Source organism: Geotrypetes seraphini, chromosome 10, assembly GCF_902459505.1.
Source record: "Geotrypetes seraphini chromosome 10, aGeoSer1.1, whole genome shotgun sequence".
Classification (NCBI taxonomy): domain Eukaryota; kingdom Metazoa; phylum Chordata; class Amphibia; order Gymnophiona; family Dermophiidae; genus Geotrypetes; species Geotrypetes seraphini.
In genome coordinates, this window is record NC_047093.1 from 36,920,958 (window position 1) to 36,941,479 (window position 20,522).

At 44.2% G+C, this 20,522-nt stretch overlaps 1 protein-coding gene across 1 annotated transcript in view; it reads right to left on the reverse strand.

Moving 5' to 3' along the window:
• OGFOD3 (2-oxoglutarate and iron dependent oxygenase domain containing 3) overlaps nt 1-20,522 on the reverse strand; it is a 145,102-nt gene that overhangs the window by 68,638 nt on the left and 55,942 nt on the right. Inside the window, exon 4 of the mRNA XM_033961526.1 lies at nt 11,530-11,572. Coding sequence (XP_033817417.1) covers nt 11,530-11,572 — 43 coding nt within the window. The remainder of the gene's footprint in view (nt 1-11,529; nt 11,573-20,522) is intronic.

Genomic DNA, 20,522 nt, shown 5'->3' on the forward strand with positions numbered 1-20,522 from the left:
TGACCTGAACTGACAGCGTTTCGGCTCTTGCCTTCCTCAGGGGGTCTTTGCTTTCTTTAAAATCAAGAATAAATCCAAATGTAGTAAAGCATCTGTGTCCAAAGTTCAAATCTTTATTTGAAATTCCAAATCACATCAGCAAACCCTGGAGCCTAGACTCAACAAGGGCCGTGTTTTGGCAAACTATGCCTTCTACCCCATTCTCAATGCACTGTGCTTTCGACCAGCGAGTCTTACAGTCCCCTGAGGAAGGCATAGTTTGCCAAAACACAGCCCGTGTTGGGTCTAGGCTCCATGTGATTTAGAATTTGAAATAAAGATTTAAACTTTATACTCCTGGGTCCAGGACAAGGCTCCACGTAGTGAGTTTTGTGGACCTCTCTTGTTTCTTTGTGATAGCCTGGTCTTTTGCCTCTGATTTTGGGACCACAGTTGTCCCAGCAATTCCCTCCAGTAGCTTTGTGGATTGTATGTAAAACATCTGTGGCATTAGCCTCCCCTCCCCACCATATGGGGTAAAGAAGAAGCCCTCTAGAGCAGTGTTCTTCAACCTTTTGACACCTATGGACCGGCGGAAATAAAATAATTATTTTGTGGACCGGCACCAGTCCGCGGACCGGCAGTTGAAGAACACTGGGCTAAGTCGTGCCCATCTCAACCCAATCTCCGCCCCAGACGCCACCCCCATAATAGTACTAATTGTATCACCATTTTTTCCATTCATTTTTCATATATACACACACACAATATAATCGTATTAACAACACATAATGGTTAACCACAAAATTATAATACACAAAGCACACTGTATGCTTTTCAACATTCATTCCTACCAGAAAACTGATAACCCCATGCAAATGTATCACACCTCGCATATTCAAAACCACTTTCTGCACGTAAAACTTGCTTTACACATGGAAAACTCTTTATAAAATGACCTCCCCCCCTGAGAGTTTAATAATCCACTAATTCCAACAGAAAAGTGTCCACCTGAGAGCAGTTTCTGAGGCATACCTTGCTGCTAGCTCTCAAGAAGGCAAAAGTCTAGTACCATGGCAGCAGTCCATCACTTCTGTGATTTTGCAAAACAAATTGAGTGCATGACCACCCTCTCAGTTCAGTACAACTCTCAAGACTGCATACAAGACTCTTAATGAAAAAGTCAGCTGCCTCTCAGCTCCAGTACAGCTGTTTGAATCTCAATATAACAGAAAAATCTCTGCCCACTCACTTTTTTTTTTTTTAATGGAAATTATCTGTAAAGTATCACTGGAAGGAAAATCTTTAAGGTGATAATTTATATAAGAGCGCTTAACAGAACAGCATGAGTAGAAGGCTAAATTGGATACAGAATGATCAGATTGACTCAGACAGAGGTATTAATCCCAAGTCCCCAAGCACTGGAGTATTAATATCAAGTGTTTCTTTAAATTAAGTCCTAAAATAAACTCCTTGGGCTAATAATAGCAATAATACGTAAAGATAAAAACAAAGGATTCGGACAGCAGCTTAACTCATGCTACCCCTCTCCCAAAGTCAACTTCATTGGCTTCCCATCCGTTTCCGAATACAATTCAAACTCCTCTTTCTGACCTACAAATGCACTCACTCAGCTGCCCCTCATTATCTCTCTTCACTTATCTCCCACTATGACCCCCCCCCACGAGCTCCACTCAGCTGGTAAGTCCCTCCTATCTATGCCCTTCTCTTCAACTGCCAACTCCAGACTCCGTCCCTTCTGCCTTGCTGTGCCATATGCTTAGAACAAGCTGCCTGAATCCCTATGGCGTGCTCCATCTCAGGGAGTGTTCAAGGCCCAGTTAAAAGCCCATCTCTTCGAGTGTGCTTTTGACTCCTAACTCCTCTCACCTTGGGTTCTACATCCCTAACTCTTTATGTCATGTCTGTCTGTCCAAGTTAGATTATGAGCTCTTCTGGGCAGGGACCTTCTATAAATGTCAAAATGTACTGCGCTACGTCTGCCTTTCAGCACTATATAAGTGATACATAGTAGTAGTCTCAGTGTTAAATGAAATTTAATCTCTTTCTAGGGGTAATTTTCAAAGCATTTGTATGCGATAAAGATTGAGTTTACTTTTTACCAGGGAGCTTTGTACCAATTTTTTAAAAGGACATGCACACACTATCTTGGGAACGCACTGCAGGTACAAAGTGTGTGCAGTTACTTGCACCCGCTTTTTCTGTGGGCAGACTTTGGCAAGAAGAGTAAGCATGAAGATCTGAAAACGCCATGTACATGTGTACTTTTTCTTCTCCAAATCTAAATGAAAACTCCCTAGGAACACCTCCTCTCAGCATGACTAGAAATGTGTGACTTTTAGCTGCATTGTGCAAAGGTGTTTTCAGACAGTTGACAAAATAGGTATAAAAATTGCTTTTTAGGTTTGAAAATTATCCTCTCAGAGACGAATCTTCAAACCAACTTGCTGATCTAGTGAAAAGTGCTTTGCGCTTCATAAAGAGGACCGAAGTTCATTTCCCAGGCCAGGCTTCTGCTTCCTGGGCTATCCAAAGATGGAGATGCCATGGAAAGTCTTCTCAGAACCTGTGGTCATATGGTTTAAAGACTGCAATTGTACTGACTGGCTAAAATAAAAAACGGAATCTACCTATGAATCAACAGTAGCTCTGGGATCTTTCAATTCATCAGTTTTCCCTCATACTTCTGTACAAGTCAGGAAAAAATAGAAATGGAAATTACTTTAGCCTGCCCCTCCCCCAGGCTTTATAACGTCACAATTGACTTTATCTAATAGACCAATTTACCGTGGTATAACTCAAAAAGAAATCCATAGATTACAACTGATCCAAAATACCGCAATTAAACTCATTTTTAAGGCCTAAAAATATGATCATGTTACCCCACTTTTTCGAGAGTTACACTGATTACCGGTCTCTCACTGAACTACATATAAAATTCTCCTTCTAACTTTTAAAATCAAGACCTCTCACCTCCCTGTCTTTCTAGATAAATATCTCATTTCACATTCCCCTCCTAGGGTCCTTAGATCTACGAATCAAGACCTATTGACAATACCTTCAATCAAATTCCATTTTCTCAGTAGTTGCTCCCTCGCTTTGGAATGCAATGCCATTTTATCTTCGCAATGAAAATTCCTTAAGTAAATTTAAAACAAATTTCAAAACATTTCTCTTTAAAGATGCCTATCAATAAGTGGGGGGGGGGGGAAGCTTGTAAGATGCGACATCTCTATTTCCCTCTCGTTACTCCCCTTCCCCCAAAAACCTCTCGTTTCCAATCACTCCTAATTTGTCATAGTTTTAGGTCTACCCTCTTTTTATTTTACCCCACCTAAATCAAAAATTATATTAGACCTTTCTAATTTTTAATATTGTAAACCGCCCAGATACATGTGATGGTCGGTATATCAAGCCATGAATAAATTTGACCAGGGATTCTCAACCCAGTCCTCAGAACACACCTAAACACTCAAGTATTCAGAATATGAATTCCTTAATGAATATGGCATGAGATACATTTGCATGAAATGGAGGTAAGGCTTGCAAATGTATTTCATGCATATTCATCAAGGGTATTCTGAAAACCAGACTGGCTTGGTGTGCCTCCAGGACTGGGTTCAGAAGAACCCCTGTAGTTCACCAAAATCTTAATGGAGAATTTAAGATTACCTGGCGTGTTTTCAGAGCAACATATGGATCTTTTGCCTCAGTTTTATAGATGTTTGCATATTCTATTAAAAATACACAGCAACACAGAACAAGACAGCAGGTAAAGACCATAAGGACCATCTAATCTGCCCAGTTTTATTCCCAATATATAGCAGTAGCTCTGAGTGTATCTGGCTTTTCCTTCACATCTTTGCATCTAGGGATACTTAAAGCTCAGGCCTTGTCACATTTTCTTTGGATCCTTCAGTAGCATGTAACAGCTCTCTCTACCTTCATTCTCCTCCACCCCACCCAGATGTTTCCATAGCTGGTTTTAAGAAAGGTTTGCACAATTTCCTGGAGGAAAATTCCATAGTCTGTTATTGAAAAAGACATGGGGGAAGCCACTGCTTGCCCTGGATCGGTAACATGGAATATTGCTACTCCTTGGGTTCTGGCTAGGTACTAGTGACCTGGATTGGCCACTGTGAGAACGGGCTACTGGGCTTGATGGACCATTGGTCTGACCCAGTAAGGTATACTCTTATGTAAGCTGAAGGAGGCTATTTGCTTTTTAAGGTCTGTTGCAATTCCATTATGCTGGACTTACAGTATTAAAACTGTTTCTCCATTCTGTGTCTATGGAAAGAGTGCATAGGGAGAGGGATGTCCTGTAGAAACAAGGAGGTATTCATGTCCCTATATAAGACTCTGTTGAGGCCTCATTTAGAATATTGTGTACAATTCTGAAGACTGCACTTTCTAAAAAGAACTGCTCTATATAGATAGAAATATGGAAAACTGACAGCAGAAAGAGACCATACTGCCTTTCAAGTCTGCCCTACAAGATCTCAGCAGTGCTATATTCAGAGGTATTATTGGGTTCTCTTATGTACCCTAACATCCCCCCGGTTTTTGCCATTACCATCACACAATTTTGGTACCTTTAAACAAGGGGTCCCAAGCTATGGGCAGAAGCAGGGCAGTGCTTGGGGCTGCCTGCCTACATTTGAATGCCGTTCCTCCTCATTTGCATGCGCGGGTTGGAGAACGATCGGGACAGAGGTTAATGAATCGGGTCGGAGGGAAATTGGGTCGCAAAGGGGTCGCAAACCAATCGGTACACGATCAGTTTGTTTAGTGAATCTGAAAGGTCACTTGGACACACAAAGTCAGAGGCGTGAAGAAAGTACAAGAGATTTATTACAGAATGCTTGCTGGACCCCTGAGCTCCAAGCTGGCTCAGAAGTGCCGAAACCAGGAAGTTACAGAGATATTTATTCATTTTTCTGGCTATACAACTGAATTCTAGAAAAAGCTTTTCACGTGTTACTTTTCTTAACACTCATTGGTCCTAAGCTCACACTAGCAGGTCACTAGCAGGACACTTATCTAACTCTTACAGTTCTAAATGTTAAATGTACAGAAGGGCAGGGTACATCATGGCTCAAACTCTTATCTATTTAGCTTACAATGTGGTATGGCAGGGACATACATTTTAGGCAGATGAGGTCAATAGATTGTACACTGTTTTTAGCTATGTAGGCCAGAGCAATATTTTAAACAACAGTTAACTATTTCATGACCCTACAAATCTAGCCCTTAATCCTCCATTGCTTTGAATGTGTAAACACAAAAAGGTGGTATACAAGTCCCATTTCCTTTCCTCCCTTTTTTATCTACAAATGTTGCACCAATTAAAAAAAAATTGCAGTTTTTTTTTTAACTTGCCATGACCACAAAGCCTCTCTTTAACACCTGCTTTTTGTGCAGGTAAATTTTCTTCGGGGGGAAAACACCCACACAGACCTGCAATATTTTCCATTCTTGCCCAAAACACATTCCTGGGAACTCATTATCTAAATGCAGCTAAAAAGGCTCACACTTTGGCCATTGGAAAGAAGGCAATTTTCAGACAGCTACTTTAAAGCTCTGAAAATCGCCCTCCCTGTGAGAAGAGAACTAACTAAATTCTGATGCACCAAAAATGTATCTAAAATCCAAAAGCAATCTCAACTTACAGCTCTGGCACAAAATGAAATAAAAAGGAATGGGCTTAAGGCTTGCTGGAAACACCAGGGGGTGTAATTCTGAGTGAAATGTGGAAGCCTGCCTTCTGCTGCTTGGATCATGTATTATGGAATAAACTTCCTAATGAGTTGAGAAATATCACCGATAACCTATACTATATTTTCATAAAGCTTGGCTATTTCAGTTGGTCTATGAATATGATGGTTGGCAAGGATGGGGGCTAGGTTGCAGTATGGAAGGGGGAATACAAATGAATAAGGGGCACATTAGGACTGTACAGGTCCCTCATATATTTGTATGGAATTATGCTTAGTGCAAATTGTAGTGTTTTGAAGACCCACTATATAAAAATACATAAATAAATTAAGAGCTGTCATATCAGTAGGTATGAATAAAACTCAGAGCATTCAACTGACATCTCTTCATTAAGAGCTGCCAGTTGCAATGTCAAATCAAGCTACATGTGGTAATTATCCTTCATAAGAGGAGGTCTATAATTCTGTACCATTCTTCCCATTTCAATAGAAGATGAAGGCTTATTAGTTAACAACAAAGCGCTGAACTGCTATTTCAACTATTTTTAAATTTAGTTTGAGGATAGCTGTATAGGTCAATAAGGCCAAAAAAATGAAGGTTTATGCCTATGCATTCAAAAAGTGCTTCTACAGTATTTTAGTAAAGGAGTTGGCAAAGAGCTTTTTCTAAATCTCGAATGTGGAGCCTCACTGAAACAGCACATTTGGCAAAAGGCACAAGAATCATTTTACAAAAAGGACACATTAAAAAGCTGAGTAGCATCGCTACGAGGTTTATTCATATAAGAACGTAAGAATTGCCGCTGCTGGGTCAGACCAGTTGGTCCATCGTGCCCAGCAGTCCGCTCACGCGGTGGCCCTTAGGTCAAAGACCAGTGCCCTAACTGAGTCTAGCCTTACCTGCGTACTAGAGAATGACACGGTGGCGGTTTACCCGCGGCTACCGCGTTTAGCCGCGGGTAACCCGCCAAAATGGGGAATGAAAAACAGCAGCCTCTGCGGGGACCGGCACGCTTTCAAAGAGCCACGCATGCGCGGCTGCTCGGTATTCAATCTTCTGCTCTGACCCAACCGGAAACAGGAAGTTGCAGCAGAGCAGAAGATTGAACTTGGAGCAGCCGCACGTGCCGGTCGCCGAAAAAGAAAGCCGGCAAACTAAGGTGAGGTGGAGAGAGGAAGCTGGTTAAACGATCGAGCCGGCGTGCGGGTGGGGGCTGCGGGGACTGCGTGTTCCCGGCTCACACAAGGAAGGAGGGAGTGAAAGGGAAAAAGTTTCTCTTCCTTGGAAATAGATTCTGAAGTGACCTCATCAAAGAAGACCAGCACCAAATGAACAAGAAATCCCTTAAACAATGTCAAAAGAGCCCAAAAGAGAAAACTGCTACTGCCGTGAGACTCCATTATTGAAGGAATCAACTTGAAATCACAGTTCAAGAGACAGGAAAAGGTTAAATGCCTCATGGAATCCTCAGCCACAACACAAACCAAATTGTGAATGAAATCAGAGCAGACAGTAAGAATTATAAAATTGATGTCTAATGCTGAGGCATTAGAAATAATGCCTCAGCAATACAATTTCAGAAGTTCTATTTGCTCATGGTAAGGGAGATCAGAGACTGCTAGTGATGGTGGGGGGACTGACAGAAGATATGAAAGAAGGGTGGTAGAAAGGAACAGATGGTAAAGGAGGGAGGGAAGGGTGGTGGTGGAAAGGAATAGAACAGACATTGAAAGAGGGTAGAGAGGACAGACCCTGCAGGGAAATGTGGAAGGCAGAGTGGGGAGAAGACGCTGGAAGGGAAGAAGACAGATGCTAGACTATGGGGGAGCGGAGGGAAGAAGATGGGTGCTAGACCAATTGTGGGAGGGGGTGAAGGGAGAGGCACAGTAACAGCAAATGGAAGACGCAGAGAGAAGACACAGAGTGGATGGAAGGAATTGAATGAGAAGATGTGGAAAGCAGAAACCAGACAGCAAAGGTAGAAAAAAAAATTCTATTTATTTATTTTTTTTTTGCTTTAGGATAAAGTAGTATATTAGTTGTGTTGATAAAAATTTATAAACAAAGCCCTGCCAGCTGAACATATCTTTCTCTAGTTCAGCAGCCAGAACTTTGATTTATAAGAAAGGAATAAGCTAAATATTGCAGTACTAAGGCTTATATGGATGCTGCGGGAACGGTGACGGGGCGGTGAATGGGATGGCAGTGGCGGTGACGGGGCGGTGAAAGGGATGGCGGTGACGGGGCGGTGAAGGGACCAGCGGTGACGGGGCAGTGCAGAGGATGGTGGGCCGGGGATGGTGCAGTGACGGGGACAGATTTTTTCCCGTGTCATTCTCTACTGCGTACATTCTGGTTCAGCAGGAACTTGTCTAACTTTGTCTTGAATCCCTGGAGGGTGTTTTTCCCTATAAGTAGAGCTGCCATATATACTCAAATATAAACTGAGATTTTTGGTCAAAAAAAAAAAGGGGGGGGGAATGAGGGTTTTGTTTATATTCGAGTCTCTCCTCTTTCCATGCCACCCAATTACTGACATTTCTTCTTCAACCCCCACACGGCCCACCCTGCAGTAACCCTCCACGTTTCTTGCCATTGCCTACACCCCCAACTGGCATTTTTTCTCTTAACACCCCGCCTCACAGCAACCGACATTTCACACCCCTTCGAAGACCAGCATTTCTTTCTGAAACCCTCCCCCCACTGCCTCAGCAGCAGCAGCAGCAGCAGACATTTCCCGCCTCCCCTACCTCAGATAATCAGCTTTTCACTTACTTGCTTCTCTGGCAGACACTGAAAAAGGTATGCACCGAATGGACCAGTGGAAGGCCTTCAGCATCTGCGCTGGCTCCTCCCCTCTCTGAGAGTCTCGGAGAGGGGAGGAGCTAGCAGGCCTAACAACAGGCACAGATGCTCAAGCCCCACACTATCCAAACAGTGCATAACTTTGACTGTCAGAGAAGCAAGTAAGTGAAAAGCTGATTAACAGGGGGAGGGGGAATGTGGGAGGCGGGTAATATTGGCTACTACTGCTGTAGCAGTGCTGGAGAGGAGTAGTTCAGAAAAAAATGGCAGTCATCGGAGAGGTGTGAAATGTCAGTTGCTTTGGGGAAGGGGGAGAATATATGGCTTCATCTCTCTTTATGTACACATAAGAAAAATGTGTTACTGCCTTCACTGATCCAACATTTTAACCTCTAGTACACAGGTGTCAAAGTCGGTCCTTGAGGGCCGCAATCCAGTCGGGTTTTCAGGATTTCCCCCAATGAATATGTATTGAAAGCAGGGCATGCAAATAGATCTCATGCATATTCATTGGGGAAATCCTGAAAATCTGACTGGATTCCAGCCCTTGAGGAGGGACTTTGACACCCCTGCTCTAGTATAATAAATAAACTGTGCCATCTGAATAACCCCCCCCTCCCAGTTTATACTCAAGTTAAGTTTTCCCTCCAAAAAGGAGGGAAAACTAAATTTGGTTTATATTCGATTCTGGAAGAGGACAAACCATCTAAAGCCCAAATGATGACGCTATGACTGTCTTATTTTGGTCACACTGTCAGAAAAGAAAGATCACTGGAGGAGGACATTATGTTTGGGAAGACTGGCAAAGAGGGTGACTTGCAATCAGATGGCTGGACACGTTGAAAACAACCATGGGATGAGACTGGAGGACCTTACCAAACTTGCACAAATCCGAATTCTTTTTAAATCTGTAATTCATCAAGTTGCTAGGATAGCACCTAACACATATATAGTATGTGCACATATATGACCATCTTTGTGAAAAGACTAAAGTTACCAGAAACAAAAAAGTAGATTTTATTGAATTCTGTTAGAACAAACAATTTGTAACACAACAGTCCAACTCCCTGCTTTTATGAGAAAAAGTTGTTGTTGTTTTTTAAGTTATGACGTTATCAGACTATTTATGGACCCACTCCACATTTTGGATCCACAGAGGTTATCTTTTCCCAGAGATGGTCACACATAAGATATGAGTTTCTTAGTACAGATGATAGATCTCCCGCCCTCCAAAACTCAAAACTTTCAGCAATCTAAGATAGGTTTAAACAGCACAGAGTTAAGCACAATTCCCATCTCAAGTTCTTCTGCAGGTCCAAATTTTCCAGGGTATGCACATATTGTATTTTTAAAATATGAAATACACACAGTTTAAAGGAATACCAAAAATCCAGGTATATGGATGCACATTCCCAGACTAAAAGGAATCAACCATACACACTTTGCACCCATGGGACTATAAGTTCATCTTCCAAGGCAAGCTCTGCACGGAGGTACACCAGGATGCAAAGAATGTACACTTGCTTTTCAACAGCGACAAATTCCACAGGGATTTCAAATAATGCAGTTACATTTACCAGCAGAAGGGGCAGAAGTGAATATATTGTATGTACATTTTTGAAAACCACTGAAAAATCTCATTTGGGTCCTGTCTGGGACTGGGTGAAAACAAGATAATGCAATTACCTCTTTATTATTACTACTATGGTTAATAATATGAATATTTATTTTAAAAAATAGCCCTTATGTTTTCAGTTCTGACGTAGGACTGAATCCAGGTATGCAAAATGAAGAGTGAAATACAGTATATTCAGTCATTAAACCACTATTCCTGGTCTTAGAGAACTTTCAAAATACTGTGCTCTCAGCTAACCAGGACTCTCACACAACTGTCAAACACCCCCCCCCCCCCAAAAAATAAAAAAAAAACAACAAAAACCACCAACGGCAGTGGTACTGAGGCACAAACACCCCTTCCTCCCTCAAGCCCCGAAAAACTACAAGCGGCAGCAGTCTGGAGCCACAAACTCCACCTCCCTCCCTCCCGATGCACCAATGCAGCAGTATCCTAAGCCACAAATCCTCCCTCCCTCCCTCCCTCAAGACCCCAAGCCCTGAAGCAGCTACAAATCCCCTTCCCTCCCGCCACAAAGCCCTCCCTCCCTGCCCCAAAAGCCCTGAAGTGGCAGAAGCAGGTGGCGGTCTTGAGTCGCGATCTCCCTCTCTCTCTCTCTCTTCCTTACCCGAAGCGCAACAGGAGGCAGGAGGCAGCCCTGGCAGGGTCTTTCCTCGGATACGTTGGGGAATTGAGAATATTAAAACAAGGTTTCTAACACACTCTCAATTAACCAGAAAAACAGTTATCCGGTATCCACCCATCCCCAGGAGCATAGGAAGATTGTTCCTGCCCCAAAAGCCCGTTAGACCACCAGGTAAGGTCCGGGATGCCAGGGGAAGGCGGGGGGGGGGGGGAGGTCAATGCCAGCCCAAATGTTATTCACAAATTTTCAATATTCGCAGGCCGGCTCTGCCTCTAACCCCTGTGAATATTGAGGGAGAAGTGTACTTACAACAGTCACAGACTTGGTGTATGTGCAGGTACTTAATCATGGCAGGGGTGTGCATACAGTATCCTGTAAGTGATATGAATAAGTGATGCCCTGCCTGTGTCTCACTGTGTGCTCCTCCCCTCTGTATGCCCCACTTGCACATATGTCAATGATTCCGAAACTTGGTCCTGGAGGCACCCCAGGCAGTCAGGTTTTCAGGATATCCACAATGACTATTCATGCACTGCGTGCAAATCTCTCTCATGAATAGTCATTGTGGATATCCTGAAAACCTGACTGACTAGGATGCCTTCAGGTCCAGGTTTGGGAATTATTGGCATATTTGCAAGGGGGTGGGGGCAAATATGAATTCAATGGCTATGTTAATCATAACTGGAGTATCTCTCCCCAAAGCCTTACAACCTAAGAATAAGAAATAACAGGATATCAGTCTTACCCCACCATCAGATCCTCCCAGGGACAAGCCCCTCTCGGCTACCCTGCAGGACGGAAGAAAACAGTTGTAATCAATACAATAGCACAATATTTAAAACAATATTGAATGCAACATATACCCCTATCAGGAAATGAGCAAAGTGGAAACAGATCCAGTTCCAGCATTCTCTACTGGGCAGAGACAGGCGTGGTGGAACAGGATGGAACGGGGGTGGGAGAATAAGGAAAAGTAGAGATCCATTCAAAGTCCAAGAAGTTCTGCAATCTGGTCCAGTTTCAGATGTTCTTACATAAGAATAGTCTTAGTGTGTCAAGACTAATGGTTTCATACTTAAACGCTATGATTTTGCATCACACTGCTAGATGATTAAGAGGAAAATTAAATTTATGAGCAGTCAAACCATGCTGAAGTGTCATCTCTCTTGTAGGAGCAAGTCAAAAGGTTTTAGCATGCAGGCTAAAATTTTATTTAGGAGCCTAGTTGCTAAGAGGTTGAGCTTCTATACATTTACCAGTCTGAAGCTGGGTTTCGGCTGGATAAAACCTAACCCATTAAAAATTCCTCTTTACCCAGTCAGGAGAGACATTTTCAATGTGGGCAAGATGTGTTATTTTACTGTTAACCCCAGTTATTAGAAAGCAACTACGTCTTGCTGCATAAAATGGGATCTGTGGTAATACTTGGAATACGAACAGGAGAATCTGCCTTCATAACCGTGAATAGCAAAAAACAACAACAAAGGTGACCAATGGTGTTCAGTCTCTTTTTATTGTGATTGACTCGACACGATCGTGTTTCGGCCCACAAGGGGCCTGCCTCAGGAGTCTTGTAGTTAAGTCGTGATAGACAAAATCGCAATGCTCTTTTACTCATCATGGAAAGTACTACTCCGTATAAAACCTGCACATGCGGCTGAACTGCTGGCACGGACAGTAGCACACGTTGGTTCTTCAAGCCAGCAGTTCAGCCGTATATACAGGTTTTATACGGAGTACACTTCCCCCTCCCTATTCGCGGTTTCAATTATCCGTGTTTTTTTCCCCAGCCCCCCCCCCCCGAGAATCACTCGTTGGCATCGAAGAAAAAAAACGGCCCCGGGACTTGGAGGGAGGTGATCAGAGGCGGCAGGGGGGGGGTGATCGGAGGCTGAGGGAGGTGATCAAAGGTGGCGGGGGCGGCGATAGGAGGCAGAGGGAGGTGATCAGAGGCGGCGGGGGGGGGGGTAATTGGAGGCTGAGGAAGGCGATCAGAGGTGGCGGGGCCGGCGATAGGAGGCGGAGGGAGGTGATCAGAGGCGGCGGGGGGCATTCGGAGGTGGAGGGAGGCGATCAGAGGCGGCGGGGAGGCAATTGGAGCATGGACCTTACCTGGTGGTCTAGCGGTGACGCGGGACAGGAGCGATCTTCCTACACTCCTGCCCTGTGCAGAGCCATGCTGCGAGTTCCCGTGGTCTCACGAGACTACAACAGGGAGTTCCTGTTGTAGTCTCGTGAGACCATGGGAACTCAGAAGCACAGCTCTGTATGGGGCAGGAGTGTAGGAAGATCGCTCCTGCCCCACATCACTGCTAGACCACCAGGTAAGGTCCGGGGGTGGGCCAGAGCTGGCCAAAAATTATTCGCGATTTTTCCCTATTCGCGGGTCAGCTCTGCCCCCAACCCCGCAAATAGGGAGGGCGAAGTGTAGTACTTTCCATGATGAGTAAAAAAGCATTGTGATTTTGTCTATCACGACTTAACTACAAGACTCCTGAGGCAGGCCCCTTGTGGGCCGAAACACGATCGTGTCGAGTCAATCACAATAAAAAGAGACTGAACACCATTGGTCACCTTTGTTGTTGCTTTTTGCTATCTGTAGTAATACAGCATGAGTTGTGGTAAAGTAAGTCATCTTAATGGTAGCCCATATTCACAACTACACCCTTAAATTTTGTGCAGGTAAAACCACCACTCCCAAATATTTAACCAAGCAAGAAATGTTCCCAGAGCAAGAATCCTAAATTCAGCATAAACCTTCTAAATTTGTCCAGAAAAAAATTAGATGCTGCAAGAGCGGTCCAAAATCTGCCCCATTATCCTACTTCCTCCTAATTGTAATCAAAAAACAAATACCCATGCTGGACCCAGTCTGAGTAGCACAATTTAAAGCACTCAATGCTAACGAAAGCTCCCATTACTATGAATTGTTACAGTTCCCATTCAGAAGAAAAATGGTTTTAAAAATCCATCTCGGAATCCCAGTCCTCCACATAGCTTGCAGACCTCAGAGCACATATGCTTGTTTCAAAATCTTGCCCATTGGAGCTTGTGCCTACAGAGCCTTTGGGTGCAAACTTTGCACCAGGAAGTATGCACAGAGTTAAAAATGAATTCCTTGCGAGTACCTGATCAGGATGGCACTGGTGCAGCCTGAGCCCCACCTTTCTATCTGCAGAGTATCTCTTCAAAAACTGCCCCCTTCCTTGCCAAGTCCTCTTCATTAATCTGCCAGGGACCCCTGGTGCCTTCTAATTATATTTAGTAGAAACAGTAGATGAAAGCTGTACAGTACAGTGAGAGGAGAAAACTATTTCACTTCACCTGGACAGAAGGCTTAGCTGTCCATAACATCTGCGTAAATCAGGAGTTCATAAATTTAAAAACACAGCATGATCAGTTTGCCTTTCATCCTTTGCCAGAAGATTAAATCAGACCCATCTGTAACTGGGCAAACGTGACCCAGAAATCTGCCAATAACAAGCTAAATGTTCCCTCTAAGCGAAGTGCGTTTTATATGGTCACTACATAGGTCGTAAATAATCATATAAAGAATATAACCCACTAAATATGGAAAGTGCAACACAAACTTAAATCCTAATCCAGGAAAAGGCCTCAGAATTGGAGCCTACGCGTAGTCTTATCATGGACTGAACTGTCAGCGTAGTAAAGCACTCCACGCTCCAGTCATAGGCCAAAAAAACCTGGAGTCTATAAAGTTTTTTTCTAACTAAATGTTAATTTTGTGTAAACTTTTTTTCTTTTTTTCTAAGTTAAACCCTAAAAGTCCATATTAAAATATTCATATCAAAAATATTCAATTAAATAACGTTTTAAATAAACCTTCAGGGTGTATATTCTGCAGTTACTTTATTAACATAGCCTCACTCTAACTAAATGTAGACGTTGCAGTTTCTTAAGGTTAGAGAAATGAAAGGCAACATAGTAGCAAATGGTCAAAAAGTCTCATAATGATTTTACAATTCACTTATCTTAAACGGTGTTCATTTGTAGCTTTAGGAGACAAGTCGCAGTCTAATGCCTGTGCACTGGCTATGCCGCCGACGCGGCAGCGTTTCGTGGACAATAATGTAAAGGCATTGCGTGCATGTCAGCTACCAAAGATTCTCTAGCTAGAGAATGTTTGGTAGCTGACATGCACGCAATGCCTTAATGTACTTTGGCTATTAGCCCTGAAGCAGTGGACTTACATTATTGTCCACGAAACGCTGCTGCGTCGGCGGCATAGCCAGTGCACAGGCATTAGACTGCGACTTGTCTCCTAAAGCTACAAATGAACACCGTTTAAGATAAGTGAATTGTAAAATCATTATGAGACTTTTTGACCATTTGCTACTATGTTGCCTTTCATTTCTCTAACCTTAAGAAACTGCAACGTCTACATTTAGTTAGAGTGAGGCTATGTTAATAAAGTAACTGCAGAATATACACCCTGAAGGTTTATTTAAAACATTATTTAATTGAATATTTTTGATATGAATATTTTAATATGGACTTTTAGGGTTTAACTTAGAAAAAAAGTTTACAAAAAATTAACATTTAGTTAGAAAAAAAAACTTTATAGACTCCAGGTTTTTTTGGCCTATGACTGGAGCGTGGAGTGCTTTACTACGCTGACAGTTCAGTCCATGATAGGACTACGCGTAGGCTCCAATTCTGAGGCCTTTTCCTGGATTAGGATTTAAGTTTGTGTTGCACTTTCCATATTTAGTGGGTTATATTCTTTATATGATTATTTATAATTTGGACCACTTGGGTAGTTTGGATTTAGTTTACACTACATAGGTCGCTCACAAAAATACTGACCTCACCCGACTTGCAAACAAGATTAAACTATACAAATTTAAACTAAATTAAAATATCATACATGTTCTGTTTTTTTTGTGCTGTATACAGAAATACATTGTCCTATTAGTATCGAAAACGGTTGGTTTTTAGAACTTCAAAAAACAGCTGCTGAAGGACTGGAGGAACTGTAATCAGTCAGAAAACCAAAAGGCACTCCAGTATATTTTTCAAAATAAATATATTCACAAGCCAATTAATACTAATGAAGGAAAAAACCCTCAGGTGACCCTCAGCAATATCAGGCACACTAACAGAGTGAGTATATAGTAAGTGGCCTCACAGCTCAATCTGACTCTACTCCGAATTTACCATCACAGGCAAAAATATACCTTCATTAGTAATAGTAAGCAATTCAACAAAAGTACAGCACTATGGCCCGTGAAATATATGCAAAAATATAACCAATCCACAATCGGTAGAATATCTAAAGATCAATATAGTTAAAGGGCTAGATTCACGAAGCAAACCGATCGCATACCGATCGGTTTGCTAGCCCTTTGCGACCTGATTTCCCTCCGACCCGATTCACTAACCTGTGTACCAATCCGATCCCGATCTGTGCAAGCAAATGAGGGGAATCAGCAAGCAAAGCAGGAAGGACGCGATTCACAAAACTTCTTCTGGCACACCGACTGGCTGGCCAATCAAAAAACTAGCGACTGGTGAGGAGCTTGTGCTAAAACCCTGCTCTCTGCCCCAATTCTCCTGCTCTGGCCGCCAAGCTCTCTGCCCCGATTCTCCTGCTCTGGCTGCCCTGCTCTCTTCTCTGCCCCGATTCTCCTGCTCTAGCCGCCCTGCTCTCTGCTCTCTTCTCTGCTCAGATTCTCCTGCTCTGGCCGCCCTGCTCTCTGCCCCAACTCTCCTGCCCTTGCCCACAGTGCAAGCCCGTGGTTTTAACCCACGGGTTTAAACCACGGGCCCGTGAAGTAAAAAAACAAAACAGTAAAAGTCAAGTAAGTAAAAAAAGAAAAAAAAAAAACAGGCATGAAGGGCCAGCGCATGCGCAGACCATCTACAGTCAAGAAAGACGATCTGCGCATGCTCAAGGATCATTCTCCAGCGATCCATGCGGTCTGAGGGGGGCGTGCCAATAATCGCCTCCATTTGCATGCAGGCCTTTAGTGCATTCGGCAGCCTGAATGCAATCGGACACAGATCGGGCACAGATCTCAGGTTAGTGAATCTAGCCCAAAATTGCTTATCTTAATATGAAGACAGCTTCAAGATCCCACAACAGTGGCCATCGTTTCATGGCTTACCGACGCCGCTGCTACAAGACACTGGGTCAAATATTCAGCGCTAAAAGCACTTGCTGCTCAAAACGCTTGTGCATACATTTATTTTGAAAAATATGCTGGAGTGCCTTTTGGTTTCCTGACTGTTTGCTTGCAGCCAGTCACTCCTTAGATGGCGTATTGGTAATGAGCTCTGGCTAGAAAAGCTATGAACACACCCAGTCCATACTTTCAATGCAGATAGGCCCAGGAACATCATTTTAAAGCAAAGTAGCAAAAGACTTAGGATGATAAGATCTCTCGCGAACGTTCTGGACCCCCAATCCCTCAACATTCTTATTCGCTCTCTTATTATATCCACAAACTTGACTACTGTAATACATTATATAAAGGTATCTGCCAAAAAGATATCTGCCGGTTATAACTAATACAAAACACTGCCATAAAAATTATTACTAATAGAAAGAAATTTGACCATGTTACTCCTCTGCTTAAAAGTACGCATTGGATACCAATCCCACAATGAATTTTATATAAAACTAGTGTTTAAGCCCGTTATATTAACTGGTGGTAGAATAGTTGTGTCTGTCTGTCTTTCTTTCTGTCTCGCTCTCTCCTTGGCTGCTGTCTGTGTGTCTTTCTGTCTCCCTCTGTCGCTCTCTGTGTGTGTCTGTCTGTCTTTCTGTCTCTCTTTCTCAACTTGGCTGTGTCTGTCTTTCTGTCTCTCGCTCTCCTTGGCCGCTGTCTGTCTGTCTTTCTGTCTCTCTCTTGCTCTCTGTGTGTCTGTCTGTCTTTTTGTCTCTCTCTCTCCTTGGCCGCTGTCTGTCTATCTTTCTGTGTCTCTCTCTTGCTCTCTGTGTCTGTCTGTCTGTCTTTCTGTCTCTCTCTCTCCTTGGCTGCTGTCTGTGTCTGTCTTTCTGTCTTCGTTTGTCGCTCTCTGTGTGTGTCTGTCTTTCTCTCTCTCTCTCCCTGGCTGTCTTTCTGTCTCTCTCTCTCCTTGGCCGTTGTCTGTGTCTGTGTCTACTTTTCTGTCTCTCTCTCTCCTTGGCCGCTGTCTGTCTTTCTGTCTTTCTGTCTCTTTCCCTCCCTCCCTCCCATTCCCCGCCTGCGCCCCACTCTATTTCCTTTGCCCTCCCCCTCCCCTCCCGCAGCCCACACCACCTCCTCTCTATGGCAGCGCCACCAGCCTCCAGCGGCATGGCAGCGAATAAACAGATCCTCATCCTCAACCCGCCCAACAAATTCAAATTCAGAGGTAAGGGGTGTTGGTTTGCCGCCAGGCAGGCAGAGAGCGCAGCTCCTGCGAGCTGTAACGGTGCTCTGACCCAGAGGGAAGAGTGGAAGCAGCGGAGAAGACCATGTGACCAGGGAGCGGCAGTTGTTGTGGCCTTCCCTCCCCTAGCTCCGTAGCTCGGTCGCCACCGCCTCCTTCTCTCCCTGGTGTTAGCTCCGAATGTGCGCACGCACCGCACGTGCTCCAAACGTGTGCATGCGCCGCACACCACAAATCGAACACAGCCGCGGAATCAGAAACCACAGCGGCAGGGATCACAAAATTGTAAGTGTACATGCGCGCTTAAGGTTTTATTTTAGAGGATAGCTATTCTTTCCTTCAAGTCCCAAAATATTAATGAACCGGCCTTTATTCACAAGCTCCTTGTTCCACACGAATCTTCAAAAGTCTTAAGATCCTCATCTCAATATCTTCTTTGTACACCATCCCTGAAAATCATCAGCACGCGTCAGGCCGCTTCATTTGCAGTTACGGTCCCTACTATATGGAATTCTTTGACACTTCATATTAGGGCGGAAAAAAATTTAGACAAATTTAAGGGAAATCTAAAGAGCCACCTCTTCCGAGATGCTTAGAATAGACTTAGAAATAGTCAAGGTTATTAAATAATCTTCATTCTCCTGTTTCCCGATTGTAGTTCACCCTTTATGTTTTCTTTACTTTCAAATTGTAGTTTCCCCCCCCCCCCCCCCCCCACTTTCCTATCGTTTCACGTTTGTGATGTATTGTTTAGTCGGTATTTATATGTTCAGTGTTTTCCCCTTATTTTAATACAATTTGTAAAACGCTTAGAAATCTTGATTTGCATTTTATCAAAAATTTTAATAAACCTGGAAACTTGGAATTTAAAACATGTTTCCCCCTCATTCTATAATCTTGCGCATATTTTCACGCCTAGCATCCAAAGTTGGCACATATGTGCATAACTAGTCTTTAAGCCCGTTACATTAACGGGTGCTAGAACATATGTGTGTGTGTCTGTCTTTATTTCTTTCTCTCTCTCTCCTTAGCCGCTTTCTTTCTTTCTGCCTTTCTTTTTCCTTGGCTGTCCATCACCACCCCTTGCCTGCTCCCCCTGTCCATTTTCCCTTCCTTTTACCTCCCCTGTGTCGTCCACCACCACCCCTTCACTGCTCTCCTTATGCAGCAGCAGCCCTTCTCCCTTTGTTTTACCTCCCCCCCTGTCCAGCAGCACTTCTTTCCTTCTCCCCCTGTCCAACATTAGTCCTCTGTTCCTTTTTCTTCACCCCCCCTATCCATCAGCATCTCTTTCCTTCTCCCCCTGTCCAGCAGTAGGCATCCCTTCCTTTTTTATCCCCCCTCCTCCTTCTTATGCCTATGATACTCTTACCTTGCTCTGCCCCTGATCAGAGGTTCCCGACAGCCGCCCAGTTGCACCCATTGGAAAAGTTCCCACTGCCGCATCCCGCACCCCTCCTGACGCGGCTCCCGCTGTCCTTTCTGTCTGTCTCTGTCCCTGGCCCCCTTTGCCTGTCTGTCTTTCTGTGTATCTCCCTGCCCCTGTGTCTTTCTTCTTTTCTTTCTGTCTGTCTGTCCAAAGCAGCATTCCATCCCCTCCCCCACACCAGTTCCCTGTGCACCTGCCCCTGTGTCTTTCTTATTTTCTTTGTGTTTCCCTTCCTCTCTCTGTCTGTCTGTCTGTCCAAAGCAGCATTCCCTCCCCCTCCATTTCCCTCCCCCCTCCACCAGTTCCCTGTGCAGCAGCATTAGCGTTTCCTCTACTCCCCCCCCCTTTCCCTTCCCGCGGTCTGGACTACAAACGTGGTGATTTCAGCAGCGCTTGCATCAGTCTCCACACGCTGCTTCGGGTCCTTCTACTGCCCTGATTTACTCTGGCACGTCCCTGATGACATCATCGGAGACGCGGCAGAGCAAATCAGGGCAGTAGAAGGGCCCGAAGCAGCGTGTGAAGACTGATGCACACACTGCTGGAATCGCCATTCGGGCCCGCGGGAAGAGAAGGGGGTGGGTGGCAAAGGAGGAACGGAGATCGTCGTCTGGCTGCAGTCCGGCTTACGCTGCTGGAATCGTCATTCGGGCCGTCGAGCCAGTCCCGGTGGACCAGCACAACCGGGGTTTTTACTCCCGGTACTTCCTCGTCCCGAAGAAGACGGGCAACCTACGACCCATCCTGGACCTTCGAGTCCTCAACAAGTTTTTAGTAAAGGAGAGGTTTCGCATGTTGACCCTTGCTTCTCTCTACCCCCTCCTCGAGCGGAACGACTGGTTATGCTCTCTGGATCTCAAGGAGGCCTACACTCACATTCCCATTCATCCGGCCTCCCGCCAGTTCCTCAGATTTCGGGTGGGACATCTACA